At 42.4% G+C, this 27,605-nt stretch overlaps 1 protein-coding gene across 2 annotated transcripts in view; it reads left to right on the top strand.

Annotated features, from left to right (window-relative positions):
• The window catches only part of LOC128613497 (ephrin type-B receptor 3-like), a 47,820-nt gene that overhangs the window by 20,041 nt on the left and 174 nt on the right, over nucleotides 1–27,605 (top strand). Inside the window, exons 2-16 of one of the 2 annotated variants that reach the window (XM_053634320.1) lie at nucleotides 4,471–4,535; nucleotides 5,233–5,905; nucleotides 10,632–10,787; nucleotides 11,727–12,062; nucleotides 13,784–13,908; nucleotides 14,028–14,190; nucleotides 14,330–14,438; nucleotides 15,363–15,415; nucleotides 15,582–15,704; nucleotides 16,414–16,661; nucleotides 17,067–17,282; nucleotides 17,923–18,072; nucleotides 18,191–18,384; nucleotides 21,407–21,562; nucleotides 25,927–27,605. The exon at nucleotides 25,927–27,605 is cut by the window's right edge and continues 174 nt beyond it. In XM_053634320.1, coding sequence (XP_053490295.1) covers nucleotides 4,471–4,535; nucleotides 5,233–5,905; nucleotides 10,632–10,787; nucleotides 11,727–12,062; nucleotides 13,784–13,908; nucleotides 14,028–14,190; nucleotides 14,330–14,438; nucleotides 15,363–15,415; nucleotides 15,582–15,704; nucleotides 16,414–16,661; nucleotides 17,067–17,282; nucleotides 17,923–18,072; nucleotides 18,191–18,384; nucleotides 21,407–21,562; nucleotides 25,927–26,035 — 2,876 coding nt within the window. In that variant the 3' untranslated portion in view covers nucleotides 26,036–27,605. Of the gene's footprint in view, nucleotides 1–4,470; nucleotides 4,536–5,232; nucleotides 5,906–10,631; nucleotides 10,788–11,726; nucleotides 12,063–13,783; nucleotides 13,909–14,027; nucleotides 14,191–14,329; nucleotides 14,439–15,362; nucleotides 15,416–15,569; nucleotides 15,705–16,413; nucleotides 16,662–17,066; nucleotides 17,283–17,922; nucleotides 18,073–18,190; nucleotides 18,385–21,406; nucleotides 21,563–25,926 lie in introns of both variants that reach the window. The other variant, XM_053634318.1, reaches the window with a different exon arrangement.

Here is a 27,605-nt window from a genome sequence, read left to right as displayed (position 1 = left end):
CAAATACTTGAGAGAGAGAGAGAGAGAGAGAGAGAGACAGACAGACAGGGAGAGAGAAAGGCAGACAGAGAGAGAGAGACAGAGACAAAGAGACAGACCGGGAGAGCGACAGATAGACACAGAGAGAGAATGCGAGACAGATAGACAGAGAGAGAGAGTGTGAGAGAGAGATAGACAGAGACAGATAGACAGAGAGAGAGAGTGAGAGAGACAGATAGACAGAGAGAGAGAGTGAGAGAGACAGATAGACAGAGAGAGAGCATGAGAGAGACAGATAGACAGAGAGAGAGAGCATGAGAGAGACAGATAGACAGAGAGAGAGTGAGAGAGACAGATAGACAGAGAGAGAGAGAGAGAGACAGATAGACAGAGAGAGAGAGTGAGAGAGACAGATAGACAGAGTCAGACAGAGAGAGAGTGTGAGAGAGACAGATAGACAGAGACAGATAGACAGAGAGAGCGTGAGAGAGACAGATAGACAGAGACAGAGAGAGAGTGAGACAGACAGAGATTGACAGAAAGAGACATTGTGTTGATGGACAGCAGATGGATGGAGAGATTTTGAGGGAGGTTTTTTTTTGTTTTAAATTGTCTTAAAGGAAATATTTCAGAAGTGCCCGTCTCTGTCTAAATACCCTGTCAACCACCCACACCCAACACCCCCCCAACCACCCCCACCCCTGCCCCCTTCCCCAAGGCCAATAAAAGCAGTAACAAAAGCTCTGAGCGTCCAATCAGGTTAATGGCTTTAATAGATTTAATGGAGTGTTTTCTTCTCTCACTGCTGTTGACACATCTCTGTGTAGTGTGGCCAAACACTGCTCGAGTGTGTGCATGCCTGTGTGTGTGTGTGTGGGGGGGTCTCTTTGCTCTGTCTCTTTGCAATGTCACAACAAAGCACCGGAGAGACGGAGGGAATAAAATCAATTAAGCAAAGAATAAAAAAGGCAAAGTCGCAGTGAGCGCTGGAGTTATCAGCATTTAATAAAGTGTGTGTGTGTGTGTGTGTGTGTGTGTGTGTGTCAGTAAGGATGACAAGCACTAATTTAATTGTCATAAAGCTCAATGAGGACATGGAGACAGACTCCAGAGTTTAGATCTCAGTGTCTAGCTACTGTATATGTTTCCATAGAAACAGTGAAGTACATTATGGGTAATCTGTACCTGCTACATACGTTATCTAGACGCTAATCTATCACAGTGCATTATGGGATGTCATGGTTTTGTTGGTATTAAACACTGTGCTTTCATTCAAGACTATAAAATGGCAAACTCTCCGAATTGTGCACGGTGCAGTGAACAGGGTGGGATTTGATTTTTAGTGTAAAATCATGTCCATAATTTACACTTAACATGCAACATGTAGGTTTTTAATGCTTGATGTGGATTTGAAATGGAATGTTTGTGGGGTTTGTTTGGTATTTTCTGTTTGGTGTTTTAAGATTTCATTTATTTGCAACACTTTTATAGTATTTTCAAGGTGGTGGTTTGACATGGAACATGCAGCTTTAAGCATATGATGATTAGCATTTATTGCCATTTGGTTGGGGTTTGATATTTGGTGTGTAGTGTTGAGTATTTCATTTGTACCCTTCTGAAAAAAAAGCAATAGAAACCATTACAGAAATTCTAATGGTTTTAATGGTTGTAATGGGAATTGTATTGATTTTAATCAATACAATTAAAATACAGTTGATTTTGTATTGAAACTATAATGGTCCTTGTTGGTCTCTACTGGTAATGTGTTGGGTTCTATTAGAGGCATGTTTATGTCTAGTGGATAGATATAACCGATAAAATCTCTAACTAATCTCATTATCGATTAGTTGTTCTGCACATGGCATGGAGTACATTTACTCACTGTGTTACGTCTGTTCTGAAAACATGCATCGGAGAGTACAGACCAAAGCTGTGTGTGCTCTTCCGTCTAGTGTATGCATTTTAGAAGGGTAATATCATCTCAAATGGAACTCTGGCAGGTTTTTTTTTTACTAACCAGACGTATAAGCCGTTTCCCAGACGAAAGCACATGACATCAAACGCACGTAATGTGATGCCACTAGCTTTAGCAGAAAACCCAGAGTCAATGAAAATGAATTGCTTCAGTTTACCGTTCATGTCAACGTTACCTTTTGTGCCCAGCATGACTTCAATCACCATCAGACAGAGGCGTAATCGTCAAGTGACAGAGGAAAAAAGTGTGCTACTCAAGTCCTCTAAGGCAGGGGAGTATTATGTATTAAATGCCATGAAGAAGATTGGCAAAGCGGAGCTTGTGTAGCACGGAAGCACGGCAGTGATGCACGAGCACGAACTTATGTTTATATCCAAAATGCTCCACTGTGTGCAAGGGGTTAGGGAAACTGGTGCGAGTGAAAAGGTTTGGTTTAATATAAGTTTATGGTTGTTATTATACGTTGTAGTTGTACGCTTGCAGTGTAACTTCTGTCGTTTATTATAACGGAAGCGATTTATCAGTAACGAGGCCGAGTTGCTCCTCACTCGCAATGTAGACGCGGTTTGAGCACGGGTAAGATCTGTAATGTTAAATTAAAACGGTACGATCAAAATAAATATAAGTAAAACAATATACCTAAAGGCAGTGAGTAACAGAACCCAGTGGAAGTGAGATTTTATTATTAATTTAGGACTGTAGTTTAATTATCAGTGCTTTTTTGTGCATCCATAATAAATAATGCATAACTACTATTATATAATAGAAACTTTGTTTTTAAACCGATTAATCAGAAAAAAAATACTCGGCCGATTAATCTTGGCTTTGGTGGTTGGCGTTTTCATGGTTATTGTTTGATGTACATTGGTTGGTGTTGTACGTGTGGCGTGTAAAAGTGAATACTTCATGTGTGGTGTTTGACATGGACTTAGTATTGGCATGTTTCCTGTTTGGTTTGATTTCTAATGTTCAGCATATACATAGTTGCCGTTTGATTTCTGACATGCGCTGTATAATGGTCGGTTTTGGTGCCTGGTGTTTTCATGTTTAGTGTTGGAGGTTTTAGTATGTCTAGCTTGTGGCATTTGGTTTTGGTGTTTGGGGTGTTTTTGTTTGTTGTTCGGCACGGAAACTAAAGCCAAGCTCGTGAAACATTTGGATAAAAATCTTGAACTAATCTCACCTGCCTCAGAGGCAGCCATTAAAGCGGAGTCATTAGGTCCGTAAAAATTCTTCTAGTCTTAATAATGTTGTTTTTACACACACACACACACACACACACACACACACACACAGTTTCTTTAAGAGGGTTGGTTGTTGGAACAAAGAAATATTTTAAGAGGTTTGTAACCTTAAGCAAAGTGTGTGCGTGTGTTTGTGTATGTGTGTGTGTCGGACACTCTGACTCTCTCTGTTATTAGGTCTGCTCTGTCATTATCGGATTAGAAAGAATGTGTGTGTGTGTGTGTGTGTGTGTGTGTGTGTGTGTGTGTGCATGCCAGCAGGTTTTATTTTTCTGCTTTATGTCTAAAGAAGATTGATAATGAGTGTGTACTCCACTCATTTAAGTTGCACACACAAACACATGGAAATGGAATGTTAATCCACATCAGGAATTCTGGGAAGTGGTAGTTTAAAGCCGTGTGTGTATGTATTCACTGTGCGATGTTCTCACTTTCTAGCTAACAAACGCTAGGTACAAGCTCACCTGGTTTCCATTACCTTATATTAGCTAGCTGCACTTCCTGTTTGAAGAGCATGATGTTACTTGACCCTTGATGTCCTCATTGAGGTTACGAGGTGTCTCAATATAGGCCAGACTAATACTAGCTAACTAACTAGTAAGTAAGCTAAGTGACTAGCTGCTCTAATGACAAGTTTGATTCATGTTTGAGTCTAGCAAACAGTAAAATCATGCATAGCATACAACCAGCTACATTAGCTAGTAACGAACTTTAACTTTATTACATGATTCAATGATATTTAAGGCAACAGTTTAAATATGTGAATTTAATATGAACATATTGTATTGTTAATTGTGTGTGTGTGTGTGTGTGTGTGTTTTGCCTCCTTGTCTAAAATACAGTTAGCATGGCTTTGCTGTTTTTCAGCATCGCTAGCAAAGTGTTCACAATAGAGAAAAATGTGGAACACACACACACACACACACACACACACACACACACACCATTCTCTCTCCTGAACATTCTCCTGTTTTCCCACTGACTCACACTGAACAGAACACACACACACACATATAATTTTGAGTGTGCAGTTGTAGAACATAAAGAATTTATTTGTCACATATACATCACAGGAAGTTGGGATCAGAACGTAGGGTTAACCATGATACAGAATTAAACGTTAGGTGCACTGTTCAAGTGCCCAGTAGTGGCAGCATGATGGTCCTGGGGCTTGAACCCCAACCTTCTGTTCCGTAACACACAGCCTTAACCAGTGAGCCGCCACTGCTTTATGCATAGTAATGAGTTTGTGTGTTTGTTGTTTGTTTACAGAAACGTTAATGGACACCAAATGGGCCACAACAGAGCTGGCATGGACCTCACATCCTGAGACAGGGGTAAGAGTCTATCCGTATGTCAGAATACAGATCAGAATCATTTTATTCGCCATACACATTTACATGTATTAGGAATTTTTCTTGGTGTCATTCAACACACACATCTCAGACAGCACAGCCCAGTTACTATCCTACTATCCGAATATTGCACCTAATACACAAATATTGCACTATAAGCCGAAATAGGAGGCTCGGTTGTAATTGACGTTGTAGTGGAGGTAGAAATAGCAGCTGGATGCAGACCAGGGTGCGTTAAAGCGAGTGGAACAATTGTAATATATAATAAATAATAGCAATGGTATGTAGTTCGTAAAAATATTTAGTGCAGATTTCTTGTTACTGGCAGGACAGTGACAGTATCTGTCTATGTGGCTGTCTTTCTCTATATCTGTCTGTCTTGCTGACTCTCTATGCTTGTCTCTATCTCTATCAGTCTCTCTGTGTCTGTATATCTTTCTGTATCAATCTGTCTACCTCTCTCTCGCTCTCTCTCTCTCTCTCTGATAGTGTATCTGTCTTTCTGTCTGTCTCTCCTTCATTCCGTCATGCAGTAGAGATGTAGATAGAGTATTACCCATAAAGCACTGCTGCGTGTAATGAATAATAAGTGGGCACTGTTTCAGACATGAGGAATGTGCTTAAAATATTAGTGCTGTCTCACTCTCTCCCTGTGTCTGTCTGTCTGTCTGTCTCTCAGTGGGAGGAAGTGAGCGGCTACGACGATGCCATGAACCCGATCAGGACGTACCAGGTGTGTAACGTCCGTGAGCTGAACCAGAACAACTGGCTGCGCAGCGACTTTATCCCGCGGAAGGATGTGCTGCGCGTGTACGTGGAGCTGAAGTTCACCGTGCGGGACTGTAACAGCATTCCCAACATTCCCGGCTCCTGCAAAGAGACTTTTAATCTCTTCTACTACGAGTCTGACTCCGACTCGGCCACCTCCACCAGCCCCTTCTGGATGGAAAACCCGTACGTCAAAGTGGACACCATCGCCCCGGACGAGAGCTTCTCAGAACTGGAGTCAGGACGCGTCAACACCAAGTTCCGCAGCTTCGGACCGCTCTCTAAGAACGGATTCTATTTGGCGTTCCAGGACCTGGGAGCCTGCATGTCTCTGATCTCCGTAAGGGTGTTTTATAAAAAGTGTTCCACCAGCATTGCCAACTTCGCTGTGTTCCCTGAGACGGCAACGGGAGCTGAGGCCACGTCTCTGGTGATCGCCCCAGGGACGTGTGTCCCTAATGCTGTGGAGCTCTCGGTCCCCCTGAAGCTCTACTGTAACGGAGACGGGGAGTGGATGGTTCCTGTCGGTTCCTGCACCTGCATGGCCGGATTTGAACCCGCCACTAAAGAAACACAGTGCCAAGGTAATAGCTTTACAGATAACGACAGAACAATATTCAACACACACAAGTTTTCAGAAGGTTGTGCTTCATTCAGACCGAGGGCTCCTATGTAGAGTTAGGGTTAATACAGGAATTCTGAAGTGTTGCTGTAAATCTTATAACTGATAATCGAGTGTCGCCTTACACCCTAAACCGTATTCTAACGGTGCAGATCTGTCTTATCGGTCCACATCGCGTCATGGCACCTTGAGGTTTTGAGCTGGTTTTTCTGGTCTGCAAAGGAGACTCAGATATTTAACCTCAATCCGAGCGGAACGAGGGAATGAATAAGTAAACGACAGAGAGGGGAACGCGAGAAGATGAAAAAGGAGACGTGAAAAAGGGCTGATGGAAATCACATTGAGGTGAACGTAAGTGCGGTGAAGTTCAAACCACGGGTACTCGAAAGGTCAGAGGGAGAGACGGCGTGGAAATGATCCGCTCAAGCGTTAACCCTTATTCCTCCGTTCAGGTCAAAATGACCCGCTTTAGTAAGTGTTTATTATATCGTGATTTAAAAACAGTCTCGCACGTATTCTGATATTTTCCGTTCGATTGGTTTTGAGTTTCCGAAAACGTCTCCATTGACTTGAAAACGCAAAAACAATTTGAACTCGATCACAAGGGCACGCCAGCGGAGCGTGTCCTGGGCTGCATCTTAAACACTTGACCTGTGTCCTAAAAACTCCCTATCTCTTAGGGATGGCATTTAGGGGAGGAGCTAGAAGTGATGTTCAGTGCTGATTGGTTATGCAGACAAACACTGACTATAAAAGACATAATAGTCAGGTTTGTGCTGTTTTATTTGAAAAAGTTCAAGTTCTTAAACTCTGTATTCCACTTTTTTCACGTTTTACGGAACAGTCCATATAGGATTTTTGTTGTGCGGCTAAGAGTTTGCTTGATTTTGATCGCAGAATCGTGAAATCCTGGAGGGACTGACGTAATGCATCTTCATAGAGGTGTTTACCACATTGTCAACATTATTACACTGTAGCTCTTAGTTGTTTTGTCACCAATTGTGTGAATTTATTAACCTTTTAATGTTGTCACTGTGGTTTTTTGTTTTTTGGTCTTGTTTTTCATCTTTTCATTACGAGATCTTTTTCCACTTAATGTTGTTGCATTTGCTTTTACTGTTGTCATGATAACCACTTCAGATATCTTACAAGTTAGCGGGAAATAAACGTCTGGTTCTTTTACTTCCTGTTTTTAAACTTTTAGCTCCTGTTTTTAAAAGTGCAGTGGAAAAAATCACACTGACACTGACATGAAGAGAAAATAAATTGCTCTAAAGCAGTCTACGTGAAGGTAATGCTAAGTGGCGCACACTACATGTGGGTTAATGCAGTGAGGGAACATTAGCGTGGACTGCAGCTCTGTGTTTAAAACCTCATTTATTCTCTCGGAGCAGCTGAAGGTGAAACCGGCCGGAGACTGGAGCTGATAAACTCTCACTAATCAAACAACCGGAAAGGAAAAGAGGAATAAATCTGTCTCTCTCACTCCATCTCTGCTTATCTCACTGTTGCTCGCTCATTCACATGTTAATTTTGAGTCATGTTAACACTCGACTGAGCAACAATAACCTTTCCATGAATAATAAATCCATCTGATTGTTTTTTCATTCTTTACTTTACTTCACTGCTAGTGTCAACTGTTATTAGAAGCAAACAGGAAATTTTACACTTTCTCTCTGACTGTCTCTCTCTCCGACTGTCTTTCTCTCTGACTGTCTGTCTCTCTGGCTGTCTCTCTCTCTGACTCTCTGTCTCTCTGGCTGTCTCTCTCTCTGACTCTCTGTCTCTCTGGCTGTCTCTCTCTCTGACTCTCTGTCTCTCTGGCTGTCTCTCTCTCTGACTCTCTGTCTCTCTGACTATCTCTCTCTCTGACTCTCTGTCTCTCTGGCTGTCTCTCTCTCTGACTCTCTGTCTCTCTGGCTGTCTCTCTCTCTGACTCTCTGTCTCTCTGGCTGTCTCTCTCTCTGACTCTCTGTCTCTCTGACTGTCTCTCTCTCTGACTCTCTGTCTCTCTGACTGTCTCTCTCTCTGACTCTCTGTCTCTCTGGCTGTCTCTCTCTCTGACTCTCTGTCTCTCTGACTATCTCTCTCTCTGACTCTCTGTCTCTCTGGCTGTCTCTCTCTCTGACTCTCTGTCTCTCTGGCTGTCTCTCTCTCTGACTCTCTGTCTCTCTGACTATCTCTCTCTCTGACTCTCTGTCTCTCTGGCTGTCTCTCTCTCTGACTCTCTGTCTCTCTGACTATCTCTCTCTCTGACTCTCTGTCTCTCTGGCTGTCTCTCTCTCTGACTCTCTGTCTCTCTGGCTGTCTCTCTCTCTGACTCTCTGTCTCTCTGGCTGTCTCTCTCTCTGACTCTCTGTCTCTCTGGCTGTCTCTCTCTCTGACTCTCTGTCTCTCTGGCTGTCTCTCTCTCTGACTCTCTGTCTCTCTGACTATCTCTCTCTCTGACTCTCTGTCTCTCTGGCTGTCTCTCTCTCTGACTCTCTGTCTCTCTGGCTGTCTCTCTCTCTGACTCTCTGTCTCTCTGACTATCTCTCTCTCTGACTCTCTGTCTCTCTGGCTGTCTCTCTCTCTGACTCTCTGTCTCTCTGGCTGTCTCTCTCTCTGACTCTCTGTCTCTCTGGCTGTCTCTCTCTCTGACTCTCTGTCTCTCTGGCTGTCTCTCTCTCTGACTCTCTGTCTCTCTGGCTGTCTCTCTCTCTGACTCTCTGTCTCTCTGGCTGTCTCTCTCTCTGACTCTCTGTCTCTCTGACTATCTCTCTCTCTGACTCTCTGTCTCTCTGGCTGTCTCTCTCTCTGACTCTCTGTCTCTCTGGCTGTCTCTCTCTCTGACTCTCTGTCTCTCTGGCTGTCTCTCTCTCTGACTGTCTGTCTCTCTGGCTGTCTCTCTCTCTGACTCTCTGTCTCTCTGGCTGTCTCTCTCTCTGACTCTCTGTCTCTCTGGCTGTCTCTCTCTCTGACTCTCTGTCTCTCTGGCTGTCTCTCTCTCTGACTGTCTGTCTCTCTGGCTGTCTGTCTCTTTCTCTCTGTCTGTCTCTCTCTCTCTCTCTCTGTCTGTCTCTCTCTGCCTGTCTCTCTCTCTCTGTTTCTCTCTCTCTCTCTGGCTGTCTCTCTGTCTGTCTCTCTCTGACTGTCTCTCTGTCTGTTTCTCTCTGACTGTCTCTCTCTCTGACTGTCTCTCTCTCTGACTGTCTCTCTCTCTCTGTTTATCTCTCTCTCTCTGGCTGTCTCTCTCTCTGTCTGTCTCTCTCTGTCTGTTTCTCTCTGACTGTCTCTCTCTCTGACTGTCTCTCTCTCTCTGACTGTCTCTCTGTCTGTTTCTCTCTGACTGTCTCTCCCTGTCTCTCTCTCTCAGACTGTTACTCTCTCTGTCTCTCTCTCTGACTGTCTCTCTCTCTCTGACTGTCTCTCTCTCTCTGACTGTCTGTCTCTCTGTCTGTTTGAATTTCTGTCTGTTTCTGTATATCTATTTGTCTCTCTGTATATCTGTCTGCCTCGCTCTCTCTCTATCCATCTGTCTCTCTGTATATCAGTCTGTCTGTCTCTCTCTCTCTCTATGTCTCTCTGCATATCTGTCTCTCTTTCTTTCTCTCTGTGTCACTCTTTATGTCTCTCTCTATGAGATATGAGGTGTTATATCAGTGCAGCTGGATGAAATGAAAAATAACTTGTGGAAAACACTTAGCTTAGTTTCAGGCAAAAAAAAAAAAAACCTCCATTTTTATCATCTTCAGTGTTTTTTTTTTTTTATTCGATTTTTCCATGCTGTAACTCTGGAGAAATAAAAGCGGCAGGAACTCGGAGTCAGTCAGTAGGAAGTGTGTTAACTCTAAGCCTTGAAGCTGCTTGAAGCTCTGATTAATGGATGAACAAACAGGAGCAGCGCTAACACTGTTAACTTTAAACACTAATGGGGTTTAGGAATTTGTGCTAATGTATTGTTCCGTCGGGTCCAAAAGTCCGAGATCACAGACGAGAGGTGTTAAAAACTCACACACCGTTTTGTAGACACTAGTTAATGTAATTAGCCTTTAGTGCTAATGGAGCTTTGTGCTAATATAAAAGTCCACTACTGAGAAGTGTTTAATCACTTAGAAATGTTCCTCACACTGTCTAATACCACAGTAATATAGAATATATTCCTGCCTTATAGTCTGTATTAGCACTGTGTGCTCTGAATAATGCTAACAGGCACAGCTAATCATGCTAGCTTTTACTATCACTGGAGTTTTATGCTAATTTCATACACAGTCAGGTTCATTAAAGACTTTCTGTCTGTTGTGAGGTGCGTGTTATCATTCATTTTGAGTTTTAGAGCAGACTTTTGGACTCAAGTGTGCAGCGGCGTTTCTTCAGAAGCAGACAAAGATAGATAAAGATAAAAGCGGCTTTATCAGAAGCTCGTAAACACGGTTGCTAAAAAAAATCACCGCTACTATACAGCAAAAAACCATGAACATTCAGGTTTCTGAGGACGACTGAGAAATGTTCTGCTGAGAACGCAACTGTCACGCACACCTACAGACATGCACACACACACACACACACACACACACACACACACACACACACAATGCCACCTGTAGTGCACAGATGAAGCAGTTTTGTTGTCGTTAGATCATGTGCAATTGTTGCATGTTTGTTAACTCTGTGTGTGTGTGTGTGTGTGTGTGTGTGTGTGTGTGTAGCATGCAGTCCTGGTCTGTTTAAGTGGAAACAGGGTGAAGGGCCGTGTACCCCATGTCCTCCAAACAGTCGCTCCATTTCACCCGCTTCGTCCAGCTGTAGCTGCAGGAATGGATTTTACAGAGCCGACAGTGACACACCTGACACGGCCTGCACTGGTGAGCACACACACACACACACACACATACCAAAAGCCATGTGGTGGATTCACACTGTGGAAGATTTATAAGTCTCCTATACTAAAAGTTAATTAGCCGAGTGCTTATTTTCTCTCCCTCTCTCTCTCTCACACACACACACACTTAAGTAGTATGAATGCAGCCATAAAAGTCAGTAACACAATAGAGGATCAGCACAACCCGCTTCAGCATCACACACACACTGACACTCTGTATTCCCTGAACATATGTTCCTCTGTCTGTTTATCTGTCTGTCTCCCTGTCTGTCTATTTATGTGTCTGTCTTTCTCTTGGTCTAACTGTCTCTCTCTCTATCTCTCTATTTCTATCTCTCCATATGTCTGTTTCTCTCCCTGTCTGTTTTTCTCTGTGTCTGTCTCTGTCTTACTATCTGTCTCCTTGTCTGTTTATCTACCTCGTTCTCTGTCTACCTGCCTTTATCTGTCTCTCTGTCTCTGTCTGTCTGTCTTTCTCTCTGCTCTGTGAGTCAAACACAGCTGATAAACGAGTGCAGGACAGTTGGACAGATTAATTCTCACTCTCTATAAGTGAGAGTGAGATGCTCAGTACACACGTTCAGTGTGTACATCACTGAGTGTGTGTGTGTGTGTGTGTGTGTGTGTGTGTGTGTGTTGAAAGGTCAAAGGTGAAAATTAGGCTTACTTTCATCTCTCAGTCACACAGTGTGATGTGTGTACAGTTCAGTCTCACTCACACACACACACACACACACACACACACACACACACACTGATTTAATCTGCTTCAAGCTATAATTGTTTATGTTGCATGCCTTTATTTACTGAGTGGGATTCATTTAATAATACTTAATTTAATTTGAATGTTTTCTTATTTTACATAATAATAATAACAATAATAATACTAGTAATAATAATAATAATCATTTATCTCTCACAGCGGTGCCGTCTGCTCCCCGTAGCGTGATCTCTAACGTGAATGAGACGTCTCTGGTGTTGGAGTGGAGCGAGCCGAAGGAGCTGGGCGGCCGTGATGATCTCCTCTACAACGTCATCTGTAAGAAGTGTGTGACAGAGCGTGGAGCGTGTACACGCTGTGACGATAATGTGGACGTGTCGCCACGACACCTGGGACTGACGGAGCGGCGTGTGGCCATCAGGAACCTGCAGGCACACACACAGTACAGCTTTGAGATCCAAGCAGTCAACGGAGTGTCCAATAAGAGTCCACATCCACCACACTACACCTCCGTCAACATCACCACCAACCAAGCTGGTGAGAGAGAGACGCGTGTGTGTGTGTGTGTGTGTGTGTGTCCATCCTCTCTGTCTGTCTGACTATGTGTCTGTCTATCTTTCTGTTATTCCCTCTTTCTGTGTCTTTCTGTCTGTCTCTCTGTTTGCTAGTCTGTCTCTGTCTCACAATCTGTCTCTCTCTCCCTGTATATCTGTTTGTCTCTGTCTCATTATATTTGTCTCTTTCTCTGTCATTCTCTTTCTCCTTCTCTATCTATCTATCTATCTGTCTATCTCTCTCTCTCATTCTCTTTCTCCCTCTCTGTCTTTGTCTCTGTCTCTCTATCTATCTGTTTCTCTATCTCTTGTTGTCTGTCTGTCTCTCTCTCTCTCTCTCTCTCTGTTTCTGAGAGACTATGTCTCTCTGTATTTCTGTCTCTGTCTTTCTCTCTCTACCTGTCTCTCTCTCTTAATTGTTAACTGGATCATGTCATGAAAACAGTTCCAGTAAATCACACACAGAGTTATGGGATGGGCTGTGTCCCAAATGTGAGTTAATAAGCAATAGAAGTGTTCTTATGAGGGTTAATGTGGTTTGGGATGGTGCAAACACAGAAACCGTATCACACCATAGTGTGTGTGTTGAAGGCCGGGGGTTTGGTTTCGATTTTTGGGGGGTTGCAGAGACTTTAGTGTGTTTGTGTTTGAGATTATTTCTGATTGTTATTCTCACGCGGCCGCCACTGAATATTCACACGGCTGAACCGAGCCTGTAAGAAGAACAGCAAACAGAGCAGCGCTAATCTGTGGCGGCCATCTTTACCCCCCAGGAGCATCCCGGGGTGAGGGAAGAGTCCCCACATGGAGCATTGTCCTCTAATGGGGGAGGGGGGGTGAGGTTAAAGGGGGGGTGACAAAGAAATAGACAGAAGAGACACATGATTAAAGATCTGCGGATTAGACAGAGAGAGTGGGAGAGACAGCAGAGAGAGAAAGACAGGCAGAGAGATGTGGGGATTAAGAGAAGGGTAATAACAAAAGAAATGCAAGAGAGCAGAAAAGGGAAATATGAGAGAGAAGAGAATGAAGCAAAGGAAAAGAGAGAAAGAGAAAAAAGAGAGAACAAGTCATAAGGAAAGAGAGAGAGAAATGGGAGAGGAGAAAAGACAGATAGTGTGCGAAACCCAGAGCAGTGTGAACAGTAGAGGAATGACTGGATAAGAGCTCAGTGTGTGTGTGTGTGTGTGTGTGTGTGTGTGTAAAGGGTGTGAACTGAGTCTTACAGTTTGTCATTTGTGTGTCTTCACACGAGGGATTTCAGAACCCATTTTCTCCAATTAAACACACACACACACACACACACACACACACACTAAGCCTTTCTACTAATCCCAAATCTGAGCAGTCTGTGTGTGTGTGTGTGTGTGTGTGTGTGTGTGTGTGTGTGTGTGTGTGTTGTTTAAAGGGCATGTGTTTGTGTTTAAAAGGGATTGTTTTTGTTCCAGGTGAATCGTGTTCGCCTGTATTTGAATAGGATGAATCAGTTTGTTCATAACGAATTCATGTATTGTCATGTTAAATCCTGTGGAATCATACTTGATTGAATCATTGGATTATACTGAATCATTTGCAACTCTCCTGAGCATTTGAACTCAACACATTGCACTAAATAATTTTTATTCGTGTGCAGTGTTGCTCCAGTTTTTACATGAATGTTGAATTGAATGGTTTTTTCATTGGTAATTTTTTTTTTCTGTCCAGCTCCATCTGCAGTGCCCACAGTGCACCTAATGGGGGCGTCGGCGAGCACCATGAGCCTCTCCTGGCTTCCACCAGACAAACCAAATGGAATCATTTTGGATTATGAAATTAAGTATCATGAGAAGGTGAGTGAATCACACAGTCATGTCGAATCATTTGGAATAAAGTTGAATCAGTAATGTCTCAACATTATGATTCCCTGTCTGAAGTAACTGATGATGTGTGTATGTGTGTGTGTGTGTAGGATCAGGGAGAGGCGATCCCACACACTATGACGGCTCAGCGCAGCTCAGCACGGATCGAGGGGCTGAAGGCAGCGACGGCGTATGTGGTGCAGGTCCGAGCCAGGACGGTGGCTGGATATGGTCGCTATAGCAACCCAACACACTTGAGCACCAACCGCCAAGGTGCACAAGGACTGACACATCGGCTATACACCCACACGCCATCCACACACACACACACATGCGCGCATGCACAAACAGACAAACAAACTTTCTCTTTCTCTGTTTCTGTCTGTCCGTCTCCTCCCTGTCTGTCTCTCAGTGGACCCAGAGAAGTCTCTGCAGGAACAGCTCCCTCTGATCGTGGGTTCTGCAACAGCCGGTCTGGTCTTCATCATTGCCGTGGTTGCCATCTCCATCGTCTGCCTCAAGTAAGAACTCCACTTTTCATTCTTAGAGGCCTTCATCCTCACAGGTGTGGATTTAGAGCACACCCAAATTTGTGTTAGTGTCAATGTGTGTGGTTAGGCCGGTCAGGTTTGTCATTCCAGGCCATGTTGCCATGTGTCCGTCAGAAGTGTGAGTCACTATTCCCGAGATGTGCACTACTGAGTGCACTATCAAGGACTTTTGGACTGAATAGCTGTTTGATTCCTGGATAAAAAGTTGCTCACTTGATCATGTGGATCGGGACAGAACAGCTTGAACGTTTCCATGTATAAATTGTATCTGAAAGTCTTTGCACCTCTGCCTGAAATCATTTGAATTGCAAATGCTATGCAAATTAGCAGTGGGTATTCCTGCCCTGGTTTGACAACAAAGGAATCACATTAACATAGAACTTCAACACACACACCCCTTAACCCACCCCAACCTCCCCACTGGGTTCCGTCCCAAACGCTCCATCCCAAATGTCTATTTTGTGTGGTGGAATGTCAGCCAGTTCAGTGGATAAAAAGACAGACAGACAGATAGACAGACAGCCAGGCAGACAGACAGGTTAATATCACTGACTGTATCTCTGCTCCGTGATCTCAATGATGTTGTCGGCAGTGAAGTGTGTTGATCCAGCGCAGCGAATTTATATGCTTCATAAAGAACCCATCATCACACAGTAATGTTTTATCACACACACACACACACACACACACACTCACACACACACAGACACACACAGACACACACAGACACACACAGACACACACAGACACACACACACAGACACACACACTCACTCACAGACTCACACACACACACTCACACACACACTCACACACTCACACACTCACACACTCACACACTCACACACTCACACACTCACACACACACTCACAGATTCTCTGCTCTTCACACAGGAAACAGAGGAACGGCTCAGAGTCTGAGTACACCGAGAAACTACAGCAATACAGTAAGCTTCTACTGATAACCTCATAATAACAATAATAATAATAATAATAATAATAATAATAATAATAATGCAGGGTTTTTTTTGTAATATTTGAATAATATTTTTCTTTTTTGAGTGATGGACTTGTAGTTTATGCGTTTATTTGTCACTGTTGAATCCCCGATAGTGAGCGCCGGTGCGAAGGTGTACATTGACCCCTTCACCTACGAGGACCCGAACGAGGCCGTGCGCGAGTTTGCGAAAGAGATCGACGTCTCCTGTGTGAAGATCGAGGAAGTCATCGGTGCAGGTACATCATAACAAGCTAGCACCACATGCCAGGCTAATTCATACTCATTCACCAAACCTTTAAGGTCTAGCCCACTGTTTACACCTGCAGTGTTACAATTCAGCTTTTAGGAACCTTCCCCACACATATCAACTCTGATTAACTCTGCTGTTATATTCAGTGCGACCTGCAGTGTCCCGATTCAGCTTTACTCCTTTCTACCTAATTTCATCGTCTCACTCTGATTTATACTTGCTGTTAAAGCCTGGAGTGTCACATTTCAGCTTGTAGTGACTTTCCTCCATGCTTTTCTCAACCCACCTGAATTTCACACTTTCTCACTAGACCACATGTACAAACCGCCCAGCCGTCCCAAACTCCTGTCCCCTCTGCGCTGTCAGAATTCCCTCACTCCCGCCTTCAAAGTCTAGCACACTACTTTCCCCATTTCCCCTTCTTTTTTTACCTCTGTGCCCAGGATTTATCTTTTCCGTTCTTAGTTTAGCTATACTACCCTTCACATGCTTCCTACTTGTGTACTTCCTGCTCCCTCATTGTGCACTGCCTGCTCCTACTTTTGCACTACGTACTCTCTGCTTTTGCACTACCCACTCCCAACTTATGCACTTTCCACTCCAAACTTCCTTCTCCCTGGTTCCTCGTATCTAACCGGTGACTCTCCCTGTCCTGTCTATCCTCCACTTGTCTCCCTCTCTTTCTCCTTCTCTAGGGGAGTTTGGTGAAGTGTGTAGGGGTCGTCTGAAGCTCCCTGGGCGGAGGGAGATCATCGTGGCCATTAAGACGCTGAAGGTGGGCTACACAGACCGGCAGAGGCGAGACTTCCTGAGTGAGGCGAGCATCATGGGACAGTTCGACCACCCAAACATTATCCGGCTGGAAGGCGTGGTCACCAAGAGCCGGCCCGTCATGATCCTCACCGAGTTCATGGAGAACGGAGCACTCGACTCATTTCTACGGGTAACACATACACATACACTATAAACACTACATACACAGACTATAAACACTACATACACACACTATACACACTATACGTCAATATATACATGGTGTACACACTCTACAAACATGCAGTCTATCTGCCCGTGTCAATCCCTTTTTCTTTCTCCATCTCGCTATATATCTGTTTACTATATATCTGTCCCTGTCTCTCTCTCCCTTTGTCTGTCTCTCTATCTGTCCCTGTTTCTTGTTTAGCTTCAATGTGTATATTTGTCTCCCAGCTTTTACATATTCACATTCATTTATCTCTCTCTCTCTCTCTCTCTCAGTACACCTGTGTCCTTTTCATCATAAGTGAGTATCTGTCTGTTTATTTATCTTTTTATTGATCTATTCATCCCCCTCTCCTCCTCCCTATAGCTGAATGATGGTCAGTTTACGGTGATCCAGCTGGTCGGAATGCTGCGCGGAATAGCGAGCGGGATGAAGTACCTGTGTGATATGAACTACGTACATCGTGACCTTGCTGCTCGTAACATCCTGGTCAACAGCAACCTGGTGTGTAAAGTGTCCGACTTCGGCCTGTCTCGCTTCCTGGAGGATGACCCCAATGACCCGACCTACACCAGCTCTCTGGTACACACACACACACACACACACACACACACACACACAGATACACTCTGTACATTTCAATCCTCCTGGGAAGTTCGTATTTACGAGTTGGGAAGTCGTAACTACGATGTCAAGTGCGTTCAAGTCTTTTTGGTCGGAGCAAGATGGCGGTGTACCTTCTCTTCATTAAGTGCAAAAAAAAAAAAACAGCAAGGATTTTTAACTCTGCTTCTAGAAAATAAAGAACAAAGAATGCACATCAGGTGTGTTTTGCTTTTTAATGTTTTTAATCAATTTATGAAGCCACTGTAAACTTTATTGTCGGATATTATATCATAATTGTACAGTGTTGTCGTATTTTGTGTAGGCAATTAGCTTGTTTTATTGTAAATACAAAAGCAAACATTATAACTGAAATCAGCTTCTGAGACGAGTAAACGTTCAATTTCAACAAACGTTGCACCCGTTGATTCCACCATGTTTTCTTACTGACACACCCCCAACTTGGAAACTCCGAGCTCAAAGAAAAGCCAGAGATTCCCGCTCGTAATTACGACTTTCTGGTGGCGTTCGTGTGCGTTCAACGCGTAAATACTGTCTTTCTGACATGACTTGAACACCCCAACTGTCACTGTGTAACACTGTTTATATTTACCTGTAGGGAGGCAAAATTCCGATTCGCTGGACGGCTCCAGAAGCGATTGCGTACAGGAAGTTCACTTCGGCGAGCGATGTGTGGAGCTACGGAATCGTCATGTGGGAAGTGATGTCATATGGTGAGCGGCCATATTGGGACATGAGCAACCAGGACGTAAGTTTGTCTCACTCTCATTCAGGTTGAAATTTGTGGATTGCAGCGCAGACATGCATCACAGTGTTGTTGAGGAGAATACAGTGAGTGTTAATGTGATGACTCTCACCTGGTACAGGTCATTAACGCAGTGGAACAGGACTATCGCTTGCCTCCGCCCATGGACTGTCCCACAGCTCTGCACCAGTTAATGCTGGACTGCTGGGTTAAAGAGAGGAATCTCCGACCCAAGTTCTCCCAGATCGTCAACACACTCGACAAATTAATCCGTAACGCCGCCAGTCTCAAAGTGGTGGCCAACACGCCGTGCGGGTAAGAATCGCATCATACACTCCTGCGTTCTGATTGGCTGAAAAGCAGATTATAGAGAAGTCTACAGATGACAAACATCAGGAAGTTGCAAAAAGAAAGTGCAGAAGATTATTGCTAGCATTATTATGATTTGAAGGAATGTACCATTTTGGATCATTATTGGTGTTAGGCCATTCCTTAGAAGGTTTAAAGCTGTTTTCCTATTGGTTAATTCTGTGAATGTGATTCATGTCAAATTTCAAAACAGTTCAATTTGACTCAATTTTAGAATTTAAATAAACAACAGTAAAAAAAAAAAAAAAAAAAAAAAAGTGGACAGAATCAGGTTTTTACACAATCTTTGCTCTTTTATAACACTACAGATTTAGATCATCAGTGATTTCGTCAGCCACTCTGCTGGTGATTGGTTGTTTAGCCGTTAACGACAATAACCTCCTGCTGATTCTGTCAGTGCTTTATCTATTTAAGCTAAACGTGATTAGCATAAAATGTTAGGGCGTAATTTGTGTGACATATGAAATATGAAATTATGAGGTCTCATGAAGCAAGTGAGTCTCAGTGGCACTGCATTGATCTGGAGGAAATTAATAGGAACAAATCATTCTGTGATGTTCTGCTGCATCACTGTGCTGCTAATCGCTAACTCAGCATTAGCTGCTGTTGTGTTCTTTTACAAAAAATATAGCAGCCTCGCTGTTTTCCAAGGCTAGCTAGGTTATATTAGGTTGCTTTTATAAACAGTAGCTAGTGTTAAAAACAGGATACTGTAGTGTGTTAGCTAATCATAAATATCCAGTTAGCTAGATTGGCACTTAGCTAGTTGGTCACTATGTTTGAATAATATTACGTATTAAATAAAATAAAGTAATTGCTCAACACTTGGGTGCTTTTATAGATTTATACCAGTATGTTGCAATGTTTTGCATTGTTTATGATAATATTGTAATAAATACAAAATGTATTGTTCACTTTTATGAATGCTTGTATAATTGTTAACCAGCTGTTCTCATTTGAGCTTTTTAAAGTGTCACTGATAGCTGGCTGACTAGTGCTAGTTAATGCTAAATAATGGAATATAGGGCTAGTGAAGTTTTAAAGGCTCCACAGTAGAATGAATATCTCAATACATCATATAATTAATTAACATCAAGCCAACAGACAGCAGGTGTAAATCACTAGCTAGCATTAGTTTGTTAGCTAATCAGTAACAAGAGTAAAAATAGTAGGATAGAAATAGATCTTGGTCGACTCTGATGCTCGGGTCAGACTGAACGCCGTTGCAGTGATGGTATGAGAAGATTAGTGATGAGTACTTAGATAAATTAAGGCAGTGTCATGATGAGAATGGGTTTTAATTAGCTGCTAACAAGATTTGAACAGTCCAGCAGAGAGGAGACGTCCTCCTGAGAGAGAGAGAGAGAGAGAGAGAGAGAGAGAACATCTGCGTGAGGGTTAGAGGAGAACATTTGCGTGAGGATTAGAGGAGAAGATTAGAGTGAGGGTTAGAGGAGAACATTAGAGTGAGAGTTACAGGAGAACATTAGAGTGAGGGTTAGAGGAGAAGATTAGAGTGAGAGTTAGAGGAGAACATTAGAGTGAGGGTTAGAGGAGAACATTTGCATGAGGATTAGAGGAGAAGATTAGAGTGAGGGTTAGAGGAGAACATTAGAGTGAGAGTTACAGGAGAACATTAGAGTGAGGGTTAGAGGAGAAGATTAGAGTGAGAGTTAGAGGAGAACATTAGAGTGAGGGTTAGAGGAGAAGATTAGAGTGAGAGTTAGAGGAGAATTTTAGAGTGAGGGTTAGAGGAGAACCTCAGTCTAAGGGTTACAGGAGAACATTAGAGTGAGGGATAGAGGAGAAGATTTGAGTGAGGGTTAGAGGAGAAGATTAGAGTGAAGGTTAGAGGAGAAGATTAGAGAGAGGGTTAGAGGAGAAGATTAGAGTGAGGGTTAGAGGAGAACCTCAGTGTAAGGGTTACAGGAGAACATTAGAGTGAGGGTCACAGGAGAACCTCAGTGTAAGGGTTACAGGAGAACATTAGAGTGAGGGTTAAAGGAGAAGATTAGAGTGAGGGTTAGAGGAGAAGATTAGAGTGAAGGTTAGAGGAGAAGATTAGAGTGAGGGTTAGAGGAGAACCTCAGTGTAAGGGTTACAGGAGAACATTAGAGTGAGGATTACAGGAGAACATCAGATTCTTAGGATAATAAGCTCAGGGTTTTAACTGAGGAACACCAGGAGCTTATTAAAGTCATTCCTCCGTCCATCTGCTGTTCTCCTGCTGAATGGAACCTCTGTGTCATTGCTCATAGTGTTTTTCCTCCTCGGTTCTTAATTGTTAATTAATTGAAGGCTGTCAGGAGCAGACGGGCCTCAGCGGAGCGTAGAGACAGAACACAGGGAGCTCTTTGCTCTCGGCATGACCTCACTGCCCTCGTCTTCATCACGCTGCGTTATTAAAAATCCCACTGAGGCCCTGAGCTCCACACACAGCAGCCGAGAGCCGTCAGAACCTCAGAGTGCAGATATCAGAGCCGAGTTTAAACTTGGTTTCACCCGGCTCCGAGAGAATCATAACAGTGGTCTCAAATCACACATTAATGATTTTGCACTAAATAGAACATCAGTACATGACGTTTCACACCAGAACAGAACCAGAACAGAATACAACCAGAAAAACAACAGAACCAAAATCAGAGCAAAACAGAAGAACAGAACCAGAACAGAGTGGTGGACAGAATACAGTGTAACAGAGCCAGAAGCAAAACCAGAACAGAACCAGAACAGAATACAACCAGAAAAACAACAGAACCAGAAGCAAAATGAGAACAGAACCAGATAAAGAAAAGAACATAACCTAAACCAAAACAGAGCCACTGAGAACAGAACCAGATAAAGAACACCTGATCATGACATCATCTTTGAGTGACTGTGAGGAGGTAACTCTCTCTGTCTCTCTCTGTGTGTCTTTCTATCTGTCTGTCTGTCTCTCTGTCTCACTCTCTGTCTGTCTGTGGTGTAGAGCATCTCAGCCCCTGCTGGATCGCAGTGTTCCTGATTACTCCACCTTCACCACAGTGAGCGATTGGCTGGATGCCATTAAAATGAGCCGCTACAGAGAGAACTTCCTGAACGCCGGCTTTGCCTCCTTCGACCTTGTCGCCCAGATGACATCCGAGTGAGTGAACAGTAAAAATATACACACGCGATAAACGCTAAAAAAAATTACACACACGTGATAAACAATACAAATAGGGATAGCAAAATAGAGTGAATTAATGAATGGAAGAATGAAAGATTGCATTTCAAGAGAATAACAGATAGACATATAAATAAACAGACAGACAGATAAACCCATACACAGACAGACACACACACAGACAAACAGAGATACACAAATCACAGACAGCTTGATAAACAGACAGACAGGCAGGCTAACAGACAGATATAGAGTGAGAGACAGACAGAAGCATGAAGACAGGATAAACAGGAAGAATAACCAGACGTAGTGAGGATAAAGAGGGAGCGAGGAAACAGTAGAACATAAAATACAACCGAAAAAAAAAAAAATCCAATCAGCTCCAGAGGGACGAAACCGAAGACAAGATAAACAGGACAGACTTGTCTCTAAGACATAATTAAACATCACAAACAAACATGCAAAGAGAGAAGACACACTAAACACCCACGAATGATTCACAGCTGAGAAGCAAAACTCAGGATAGACCGGATCGAAATAAAAATCCTCATACAACACACATAAACTGAGCGATCACATCACACGTCTCTCACGCAACTGACACACAGGCATGGTATAAAACTCGAAACTGCCCTGTGGCTCCGTCCCAAACGCTACATATCCTGTCAGCCATTTTCATATTAGCTACTGTGAAGTCATTATAGTTGAAATAAAGAGTCCCAAATCACACACTCATTAAGCACCTATATCTCATCTAACCTCAGCAACATGGTGAACAGATAAGGAGCGATTAGAGGTCATGCCCATGGCCAACGGAAATGAACGAGGTTGTTTAAGATCAACAAATGATTACTGCAGATAATAACACACATTAATCACAACTGCACTTATCTAAAACGCTCATTTATATCAATCTGGCAACCGGGCAGGTGGCGCTCTGCTGCTAATTCTGCTAATGATCGCCGTTTATTATCCTTTTCTCCACTGCTAATGGCAGGACACACACACACACTTACTTTCAGTCAGGGTGATTTACTGAGGCAATGATAATTAAAGATATATGTTATTTTAACCATTAATCACCACATAATAATAATAATTATTATTTTTTATTATTATTGTAAAATACAGCCTAAAGAGCTTCAAAGATTGCTATACAGATGAGAGTGTAGAATGAGATATCAGTAGGATGATTCATTTTGAGAATTATTTCTATCATTAACGATGTATTGAACTCGTGTTGATGATGTCATCATGATGCAGACCCGCTGACTGTTACGTATTTTGTGTAGGAGCACCGTAATTTGACATTACACGGTGTGTTGCTACGAGTTCTCACTCAAAAATACACCAAAAGCCTTTTTTTCCAATAAAACCACAGATGAACCAATCGACATGTGTATGATTGACAGTTGTGTAGGTGTTTTGAACTCTCCGATATTAACGGACCCCCTGGAAGCACCACCCCCTTACCCGGCAGACAGGAAGTGGAAGCTATATGTCTCGTGTTAAGTATGCACATTGCTGATTGGGCGATACATGATGTTTTATTACACACACACACGCACACACACACACACACACACACACACACACACACACACGTATACAGTGCCCTCCACTAATATTGGCATCCTTGGTAAATATGAGCAAAGAAGGCTGTGAAAAATTGTCTTTATTGTTTAACCTTTTGATCTTTTGTTTAAAAAAATTAACAAAAATACTCTGCTCTAATAGATATCAAACAATAGCAAACAAAACACAGGTTTATCAAAAATAAATATATTTGTTAATTATAGGTGTGCAACAATTATTGGAACCCTTATGAATTCATATGAGAAAAATATATTTGAAATATATTTCCATTGGCATTTTTTAGTACACCTGGGTGACTAGGAAGAGGAAATTGTTCATCCATGACTTCCTGTTTCACAGGGGTATAAATATGAGGTAACACATAGGCCAAATTCCCTTAGTCATTCATAACAATGGGTAAGACCAAGGAATATAGCTGTGATGTGCGGCAAAAGGTTGTTGAGCTTCGCAAAATGGAAGTAGTTATAAGAAAATAGCAGAAACTATTTCATCAGGGTAATAATTACGACGTTCCAGTCAACTGGAAATGTTATGAATCAACCTGGAATTGGACGTGTGTATATAATGTCTCAACGCACTGTGAAGAGTATAGTTTGAGTGGCCAACAAACTCCAAGGATCACAGCTGGAGAATTGCAGAAGTTAGTTGTGTCTTGGGGTCAGAAAGTCTCCAAAACTACAATCCGAAGTCACCTACATCACCACAAGTTGTTTGGAAGGGTTTCAAGAGAAAAGCCTCTACTCTCATCCAAAAACAAACTCAAGTATCTTCAGTTTGCCAGACACTACTGCAACTTCAAATGGGATCGGGTTCTATGGTCAGATGAAACCAAAATAGAGCTTTTTGGTAATAAACACCAGAGGTGGTTTTGGCGCACACAGAGAGGTAGCCATATGGAAAAGTACCTCATGGCCACGGTTAAATATAGTGGAGGCTCTTTAATGTTTTGGGGCTGTTTTTCTGCCAGAGGACCTGGACATTTTGTTAGGATACATGGCATCATGGCCTCTATCAAATATCAACAGATATTAAATGAAAACCTGACTGCCTCTGCCAGAAAGCTTAAAATGGGCCGTAGTTGGATCTTCCAGCAGGACAGTGATCCAAAACATACATCAAAGTCAACACAACAATGGTTTACTGACCACAAAATCAAGGTCCTGCCATGGCCATCCCAGTCCCCTGACTCGAAACCCATAGAAAAGCTGTGGGGTGACCTGAAGAAGAGCGTTCACCAGCGTGGACCTTGAAGTTTGAAGGATCTGGAGAGATCCTGAATGGAGGAACGCTCTCAGATCCCTTGCCATGTATTCTCCAACCTCATCAGGCATTATAGGAGAAGACTCAGCTGTTATCTTGGCAAAGGGGGGTAGCACAAAATATTGACTAAAAGGGTGCCAATAATTGTTGCACACCTATATTTAACAAAGATTTTTTTTGATAAACCTGTGTTTTGTTAGCAATTGTTTGATATCCATGAGAGCAGAGTATTTTTGTGAATATTTTGAACAAAAGATCAAAAGGTTAAACAATAAAGACAATTTTTCACAGCCTTCTTTGCTCATATTTTCCAAGAGTGCCAATATTAGTGGAAGGAACTGAAAGTGATGTTGATGTGAGTGTACGGTATCACCATCGCCCTCAGCAGTGTGTACACTAAACACAAGATATAAAGCTTCCACTTCCTGTGAAGGACAGAGTGTGTGTGTGTGTGTGTGTGTGTGTGTATGTGTGTGTGTGTGTGGTTTTACCTGTTTCTGGTGTTGAACAAACACAGATTAGATTACACAGGAAGCAGGTGGAGTTTTTTACTTTGGATAATTTAGTAACCAATTCATCACCAACTACAAACGCACTGCGACACACATTCGTGCACACACTGCTTTCCCTACTCAGTACTTTAGTGCAAACACACACACACACACACACACACACACACACACACTTTCTCTTTCTTTCTTTGTGTGAGGATATGTATGTTGAAAACCTGATTTCCAGGAAAGCTAATACAAGCAATCTTTGTATGTGCATGCTATAATTGTGTCTAGTGAGCACCTTGTGTGTGTGTGTGTGTGTGTGAAATGGCAGCTGGTCAAAAGAGCTGAATGAAGCGAGTAATTATTAACCAAAACTGTCTGAACTTGGCCCCTATAACCACCCACCCAACTCCCAACCCCCTGCAACACACACACACACACACACACACACACACACACACACACACACCCACCCACCTTTCTCACTGAGCACTGTTTGCTTAACCTTAAAACTGTATTTCACCTGTCACTGTTCACACACACACACACACACACACACACACACACAAACCTTTTAACAAAAAATATCCCTGAGGTTGTATTTAACTGTAATAAATAACATTTTGTGTTCAACACAAAGATGAAAGAAGAAAGAAAGAAAGAAAGAAAGAAAGAAAGCAACAATGAGAAAGAAGTAAATATGACATTTAAAAAACAGTAAAGAAATAAAGATTCTTTTAACACCCAAAAAATTAAAGAAAAGAAATGACTTGAATAAAGGAAAGAATAAAGAGACAGAAAGTGAGATAATCAAAGAAAGAAAGAAAGAAAAGTCATTGTAATGAGTGGGAGTTGAACCAAAGCTGCTGATTGGTCAACTGTTGTAACGCCCACTATGACATCATCATGACAAAGTTTCATACTTTATTAATATTAATCTGTTTAAGCTAATATGTGTGTGTGTGTGTGTGTGTACGTGTGTGTGTACAGGGATCTTTTAAGGATAGGTGTGACACTCGCTGGACACCAGAAGAAGATCCTCAGCAGCATTCAGGACATGAGACTGCAGATGAACCAAACGCTACCTGTGCAGGTGTGAGACAGGAAAAAGGGGGCGGGGCTAAATCCAGAGCTTACCAATGAGAGTGCAGAAACCCCTGGAAGCCTGACCAATCAGAAAAAAATAGCTCGCGGTGCCTCATGACTTTCCCTGTGTCTGAAACCCTGCCCTACTTCCTATTCCCTTGACACGCCACGGTGCATTATGGGTAACCTGCCTTCCTTCCTTTGGACACTCATGTCTCACAGTGCATTGTGGGATTTCCTGAGTGCACAAGATGATCTTCAATACGCCCTGAGAACGGGACTGCAGAGTGGCTCACTCCCCAAATAGTGCCCTATGTAGTGAATAGGGTTTGATTTTGGACGTACACTTTCTGTACTTTTACAATTATTTTATAGTTTGTTTGTTTTTATTTTTAACAAAACTCCAGTCTGCATGTGTGATTTGAATTTGTTTTGCGATACGGTCAGGTGGGACACGCCCCCTTTTTCTGAGCCGTGTCACTTCTGGTGTGTGATGGACACTAAAGATGGAGGAGATGAAATAAATAAATGAACTCCATTCGCTCTGAACTCTGAACAGATAAAACTGACGAGGAGAAAAATCCTTCCATCCATCTAGTGCTAGGACATGTTTTATTATGTGTGCGTGTGTGTGTTTGTGCGTGCGTGCGTGCGTGTGTGTGTGTGTGTGTGTATTCATCTTCATATTGAAGGTGCTTTATCGGGAGAGATGATACACGGCCCGTAGGCCACAGAACTTTTTTTGGAATAAACCATTCTACTCTTTATTTCATTTCACTTCCTGTTCTAACGCATTCTCTCTCTTGGGCACCTCCTATTTTGGATCATACCAATGTATTCACTAAATTACCCAGAATGCATTTCTGTATTTAGATGCTAAACTAAGAACAGAATTAAAACACTGATTAGACTTATTATGATTATTTTAGTTTTCAAAATGGCCGCCGTTAGGACCGGTACCTTTAGGATAATGAAAACACACTCTGAGGCGTGGCCTTGTCTGTAACCCGTGTGTGTGTGTGTGTGTGTGTGTGTGTGTGTGTGAGAGAGAGAGAGAGAGAGTTAGTAACTGAATATGCACATGAATACTGTACATTACTGCTTTAGCTCCACAGTTGGCGAATAAAACCCGCATGTGATGAAAAGCAATTATATTTCAATCAACTGTAACCCGTGGACGATTAATAACGATGTTTTTTTTAAAAAAAAAAAAAGGAATTGCAATTTTTTTTATTATAAATATGAATATATGCATATGTGTTATAAATAATGATCCATGCATTATGGATATGATGATATATGCATATTAGATTATTATAAGATTATACACATCATTTAGAGACTGATAGAATTTTCTGAATTTTGTTTCTGTTTCATCTTTCATGGACTTTCCACCTGTTTAATCAGTTTTTGACCTCACGCTATTTATTTCCCTTCTTTTCTCAATCATCGGACAGACAGACAGAGGACAGATCACCAAAAAAGGAGAAATCAACCCCTCGTAACAATGATCTCCTATTCATTTAGAAAAAAAACCCTGTAATGTTGTTGTTCTAAACAGCCTGTTCATGTTTTGTAACAAA

This window comes from Ictalurus furcatus, chromosome 10 (genome assembly GCF_023375685.1).
Source record: "Ictalurus furcatus strain D&B chromosome 10, Billie_1.0, whole genome shotgun sequence".
Taxonomy (NCBI): Eukaryota; Metazoa; Chordata; class Actinopteri; order Siluriformes; family Ictaluridae; genus Ictalurus; species Ictalurus furcatus.
The sequence above is the reverse complement of the archived record's forward strand: the minus strand, read 5'-3'. Positions and strand labels throughout refer to the sequence as shown.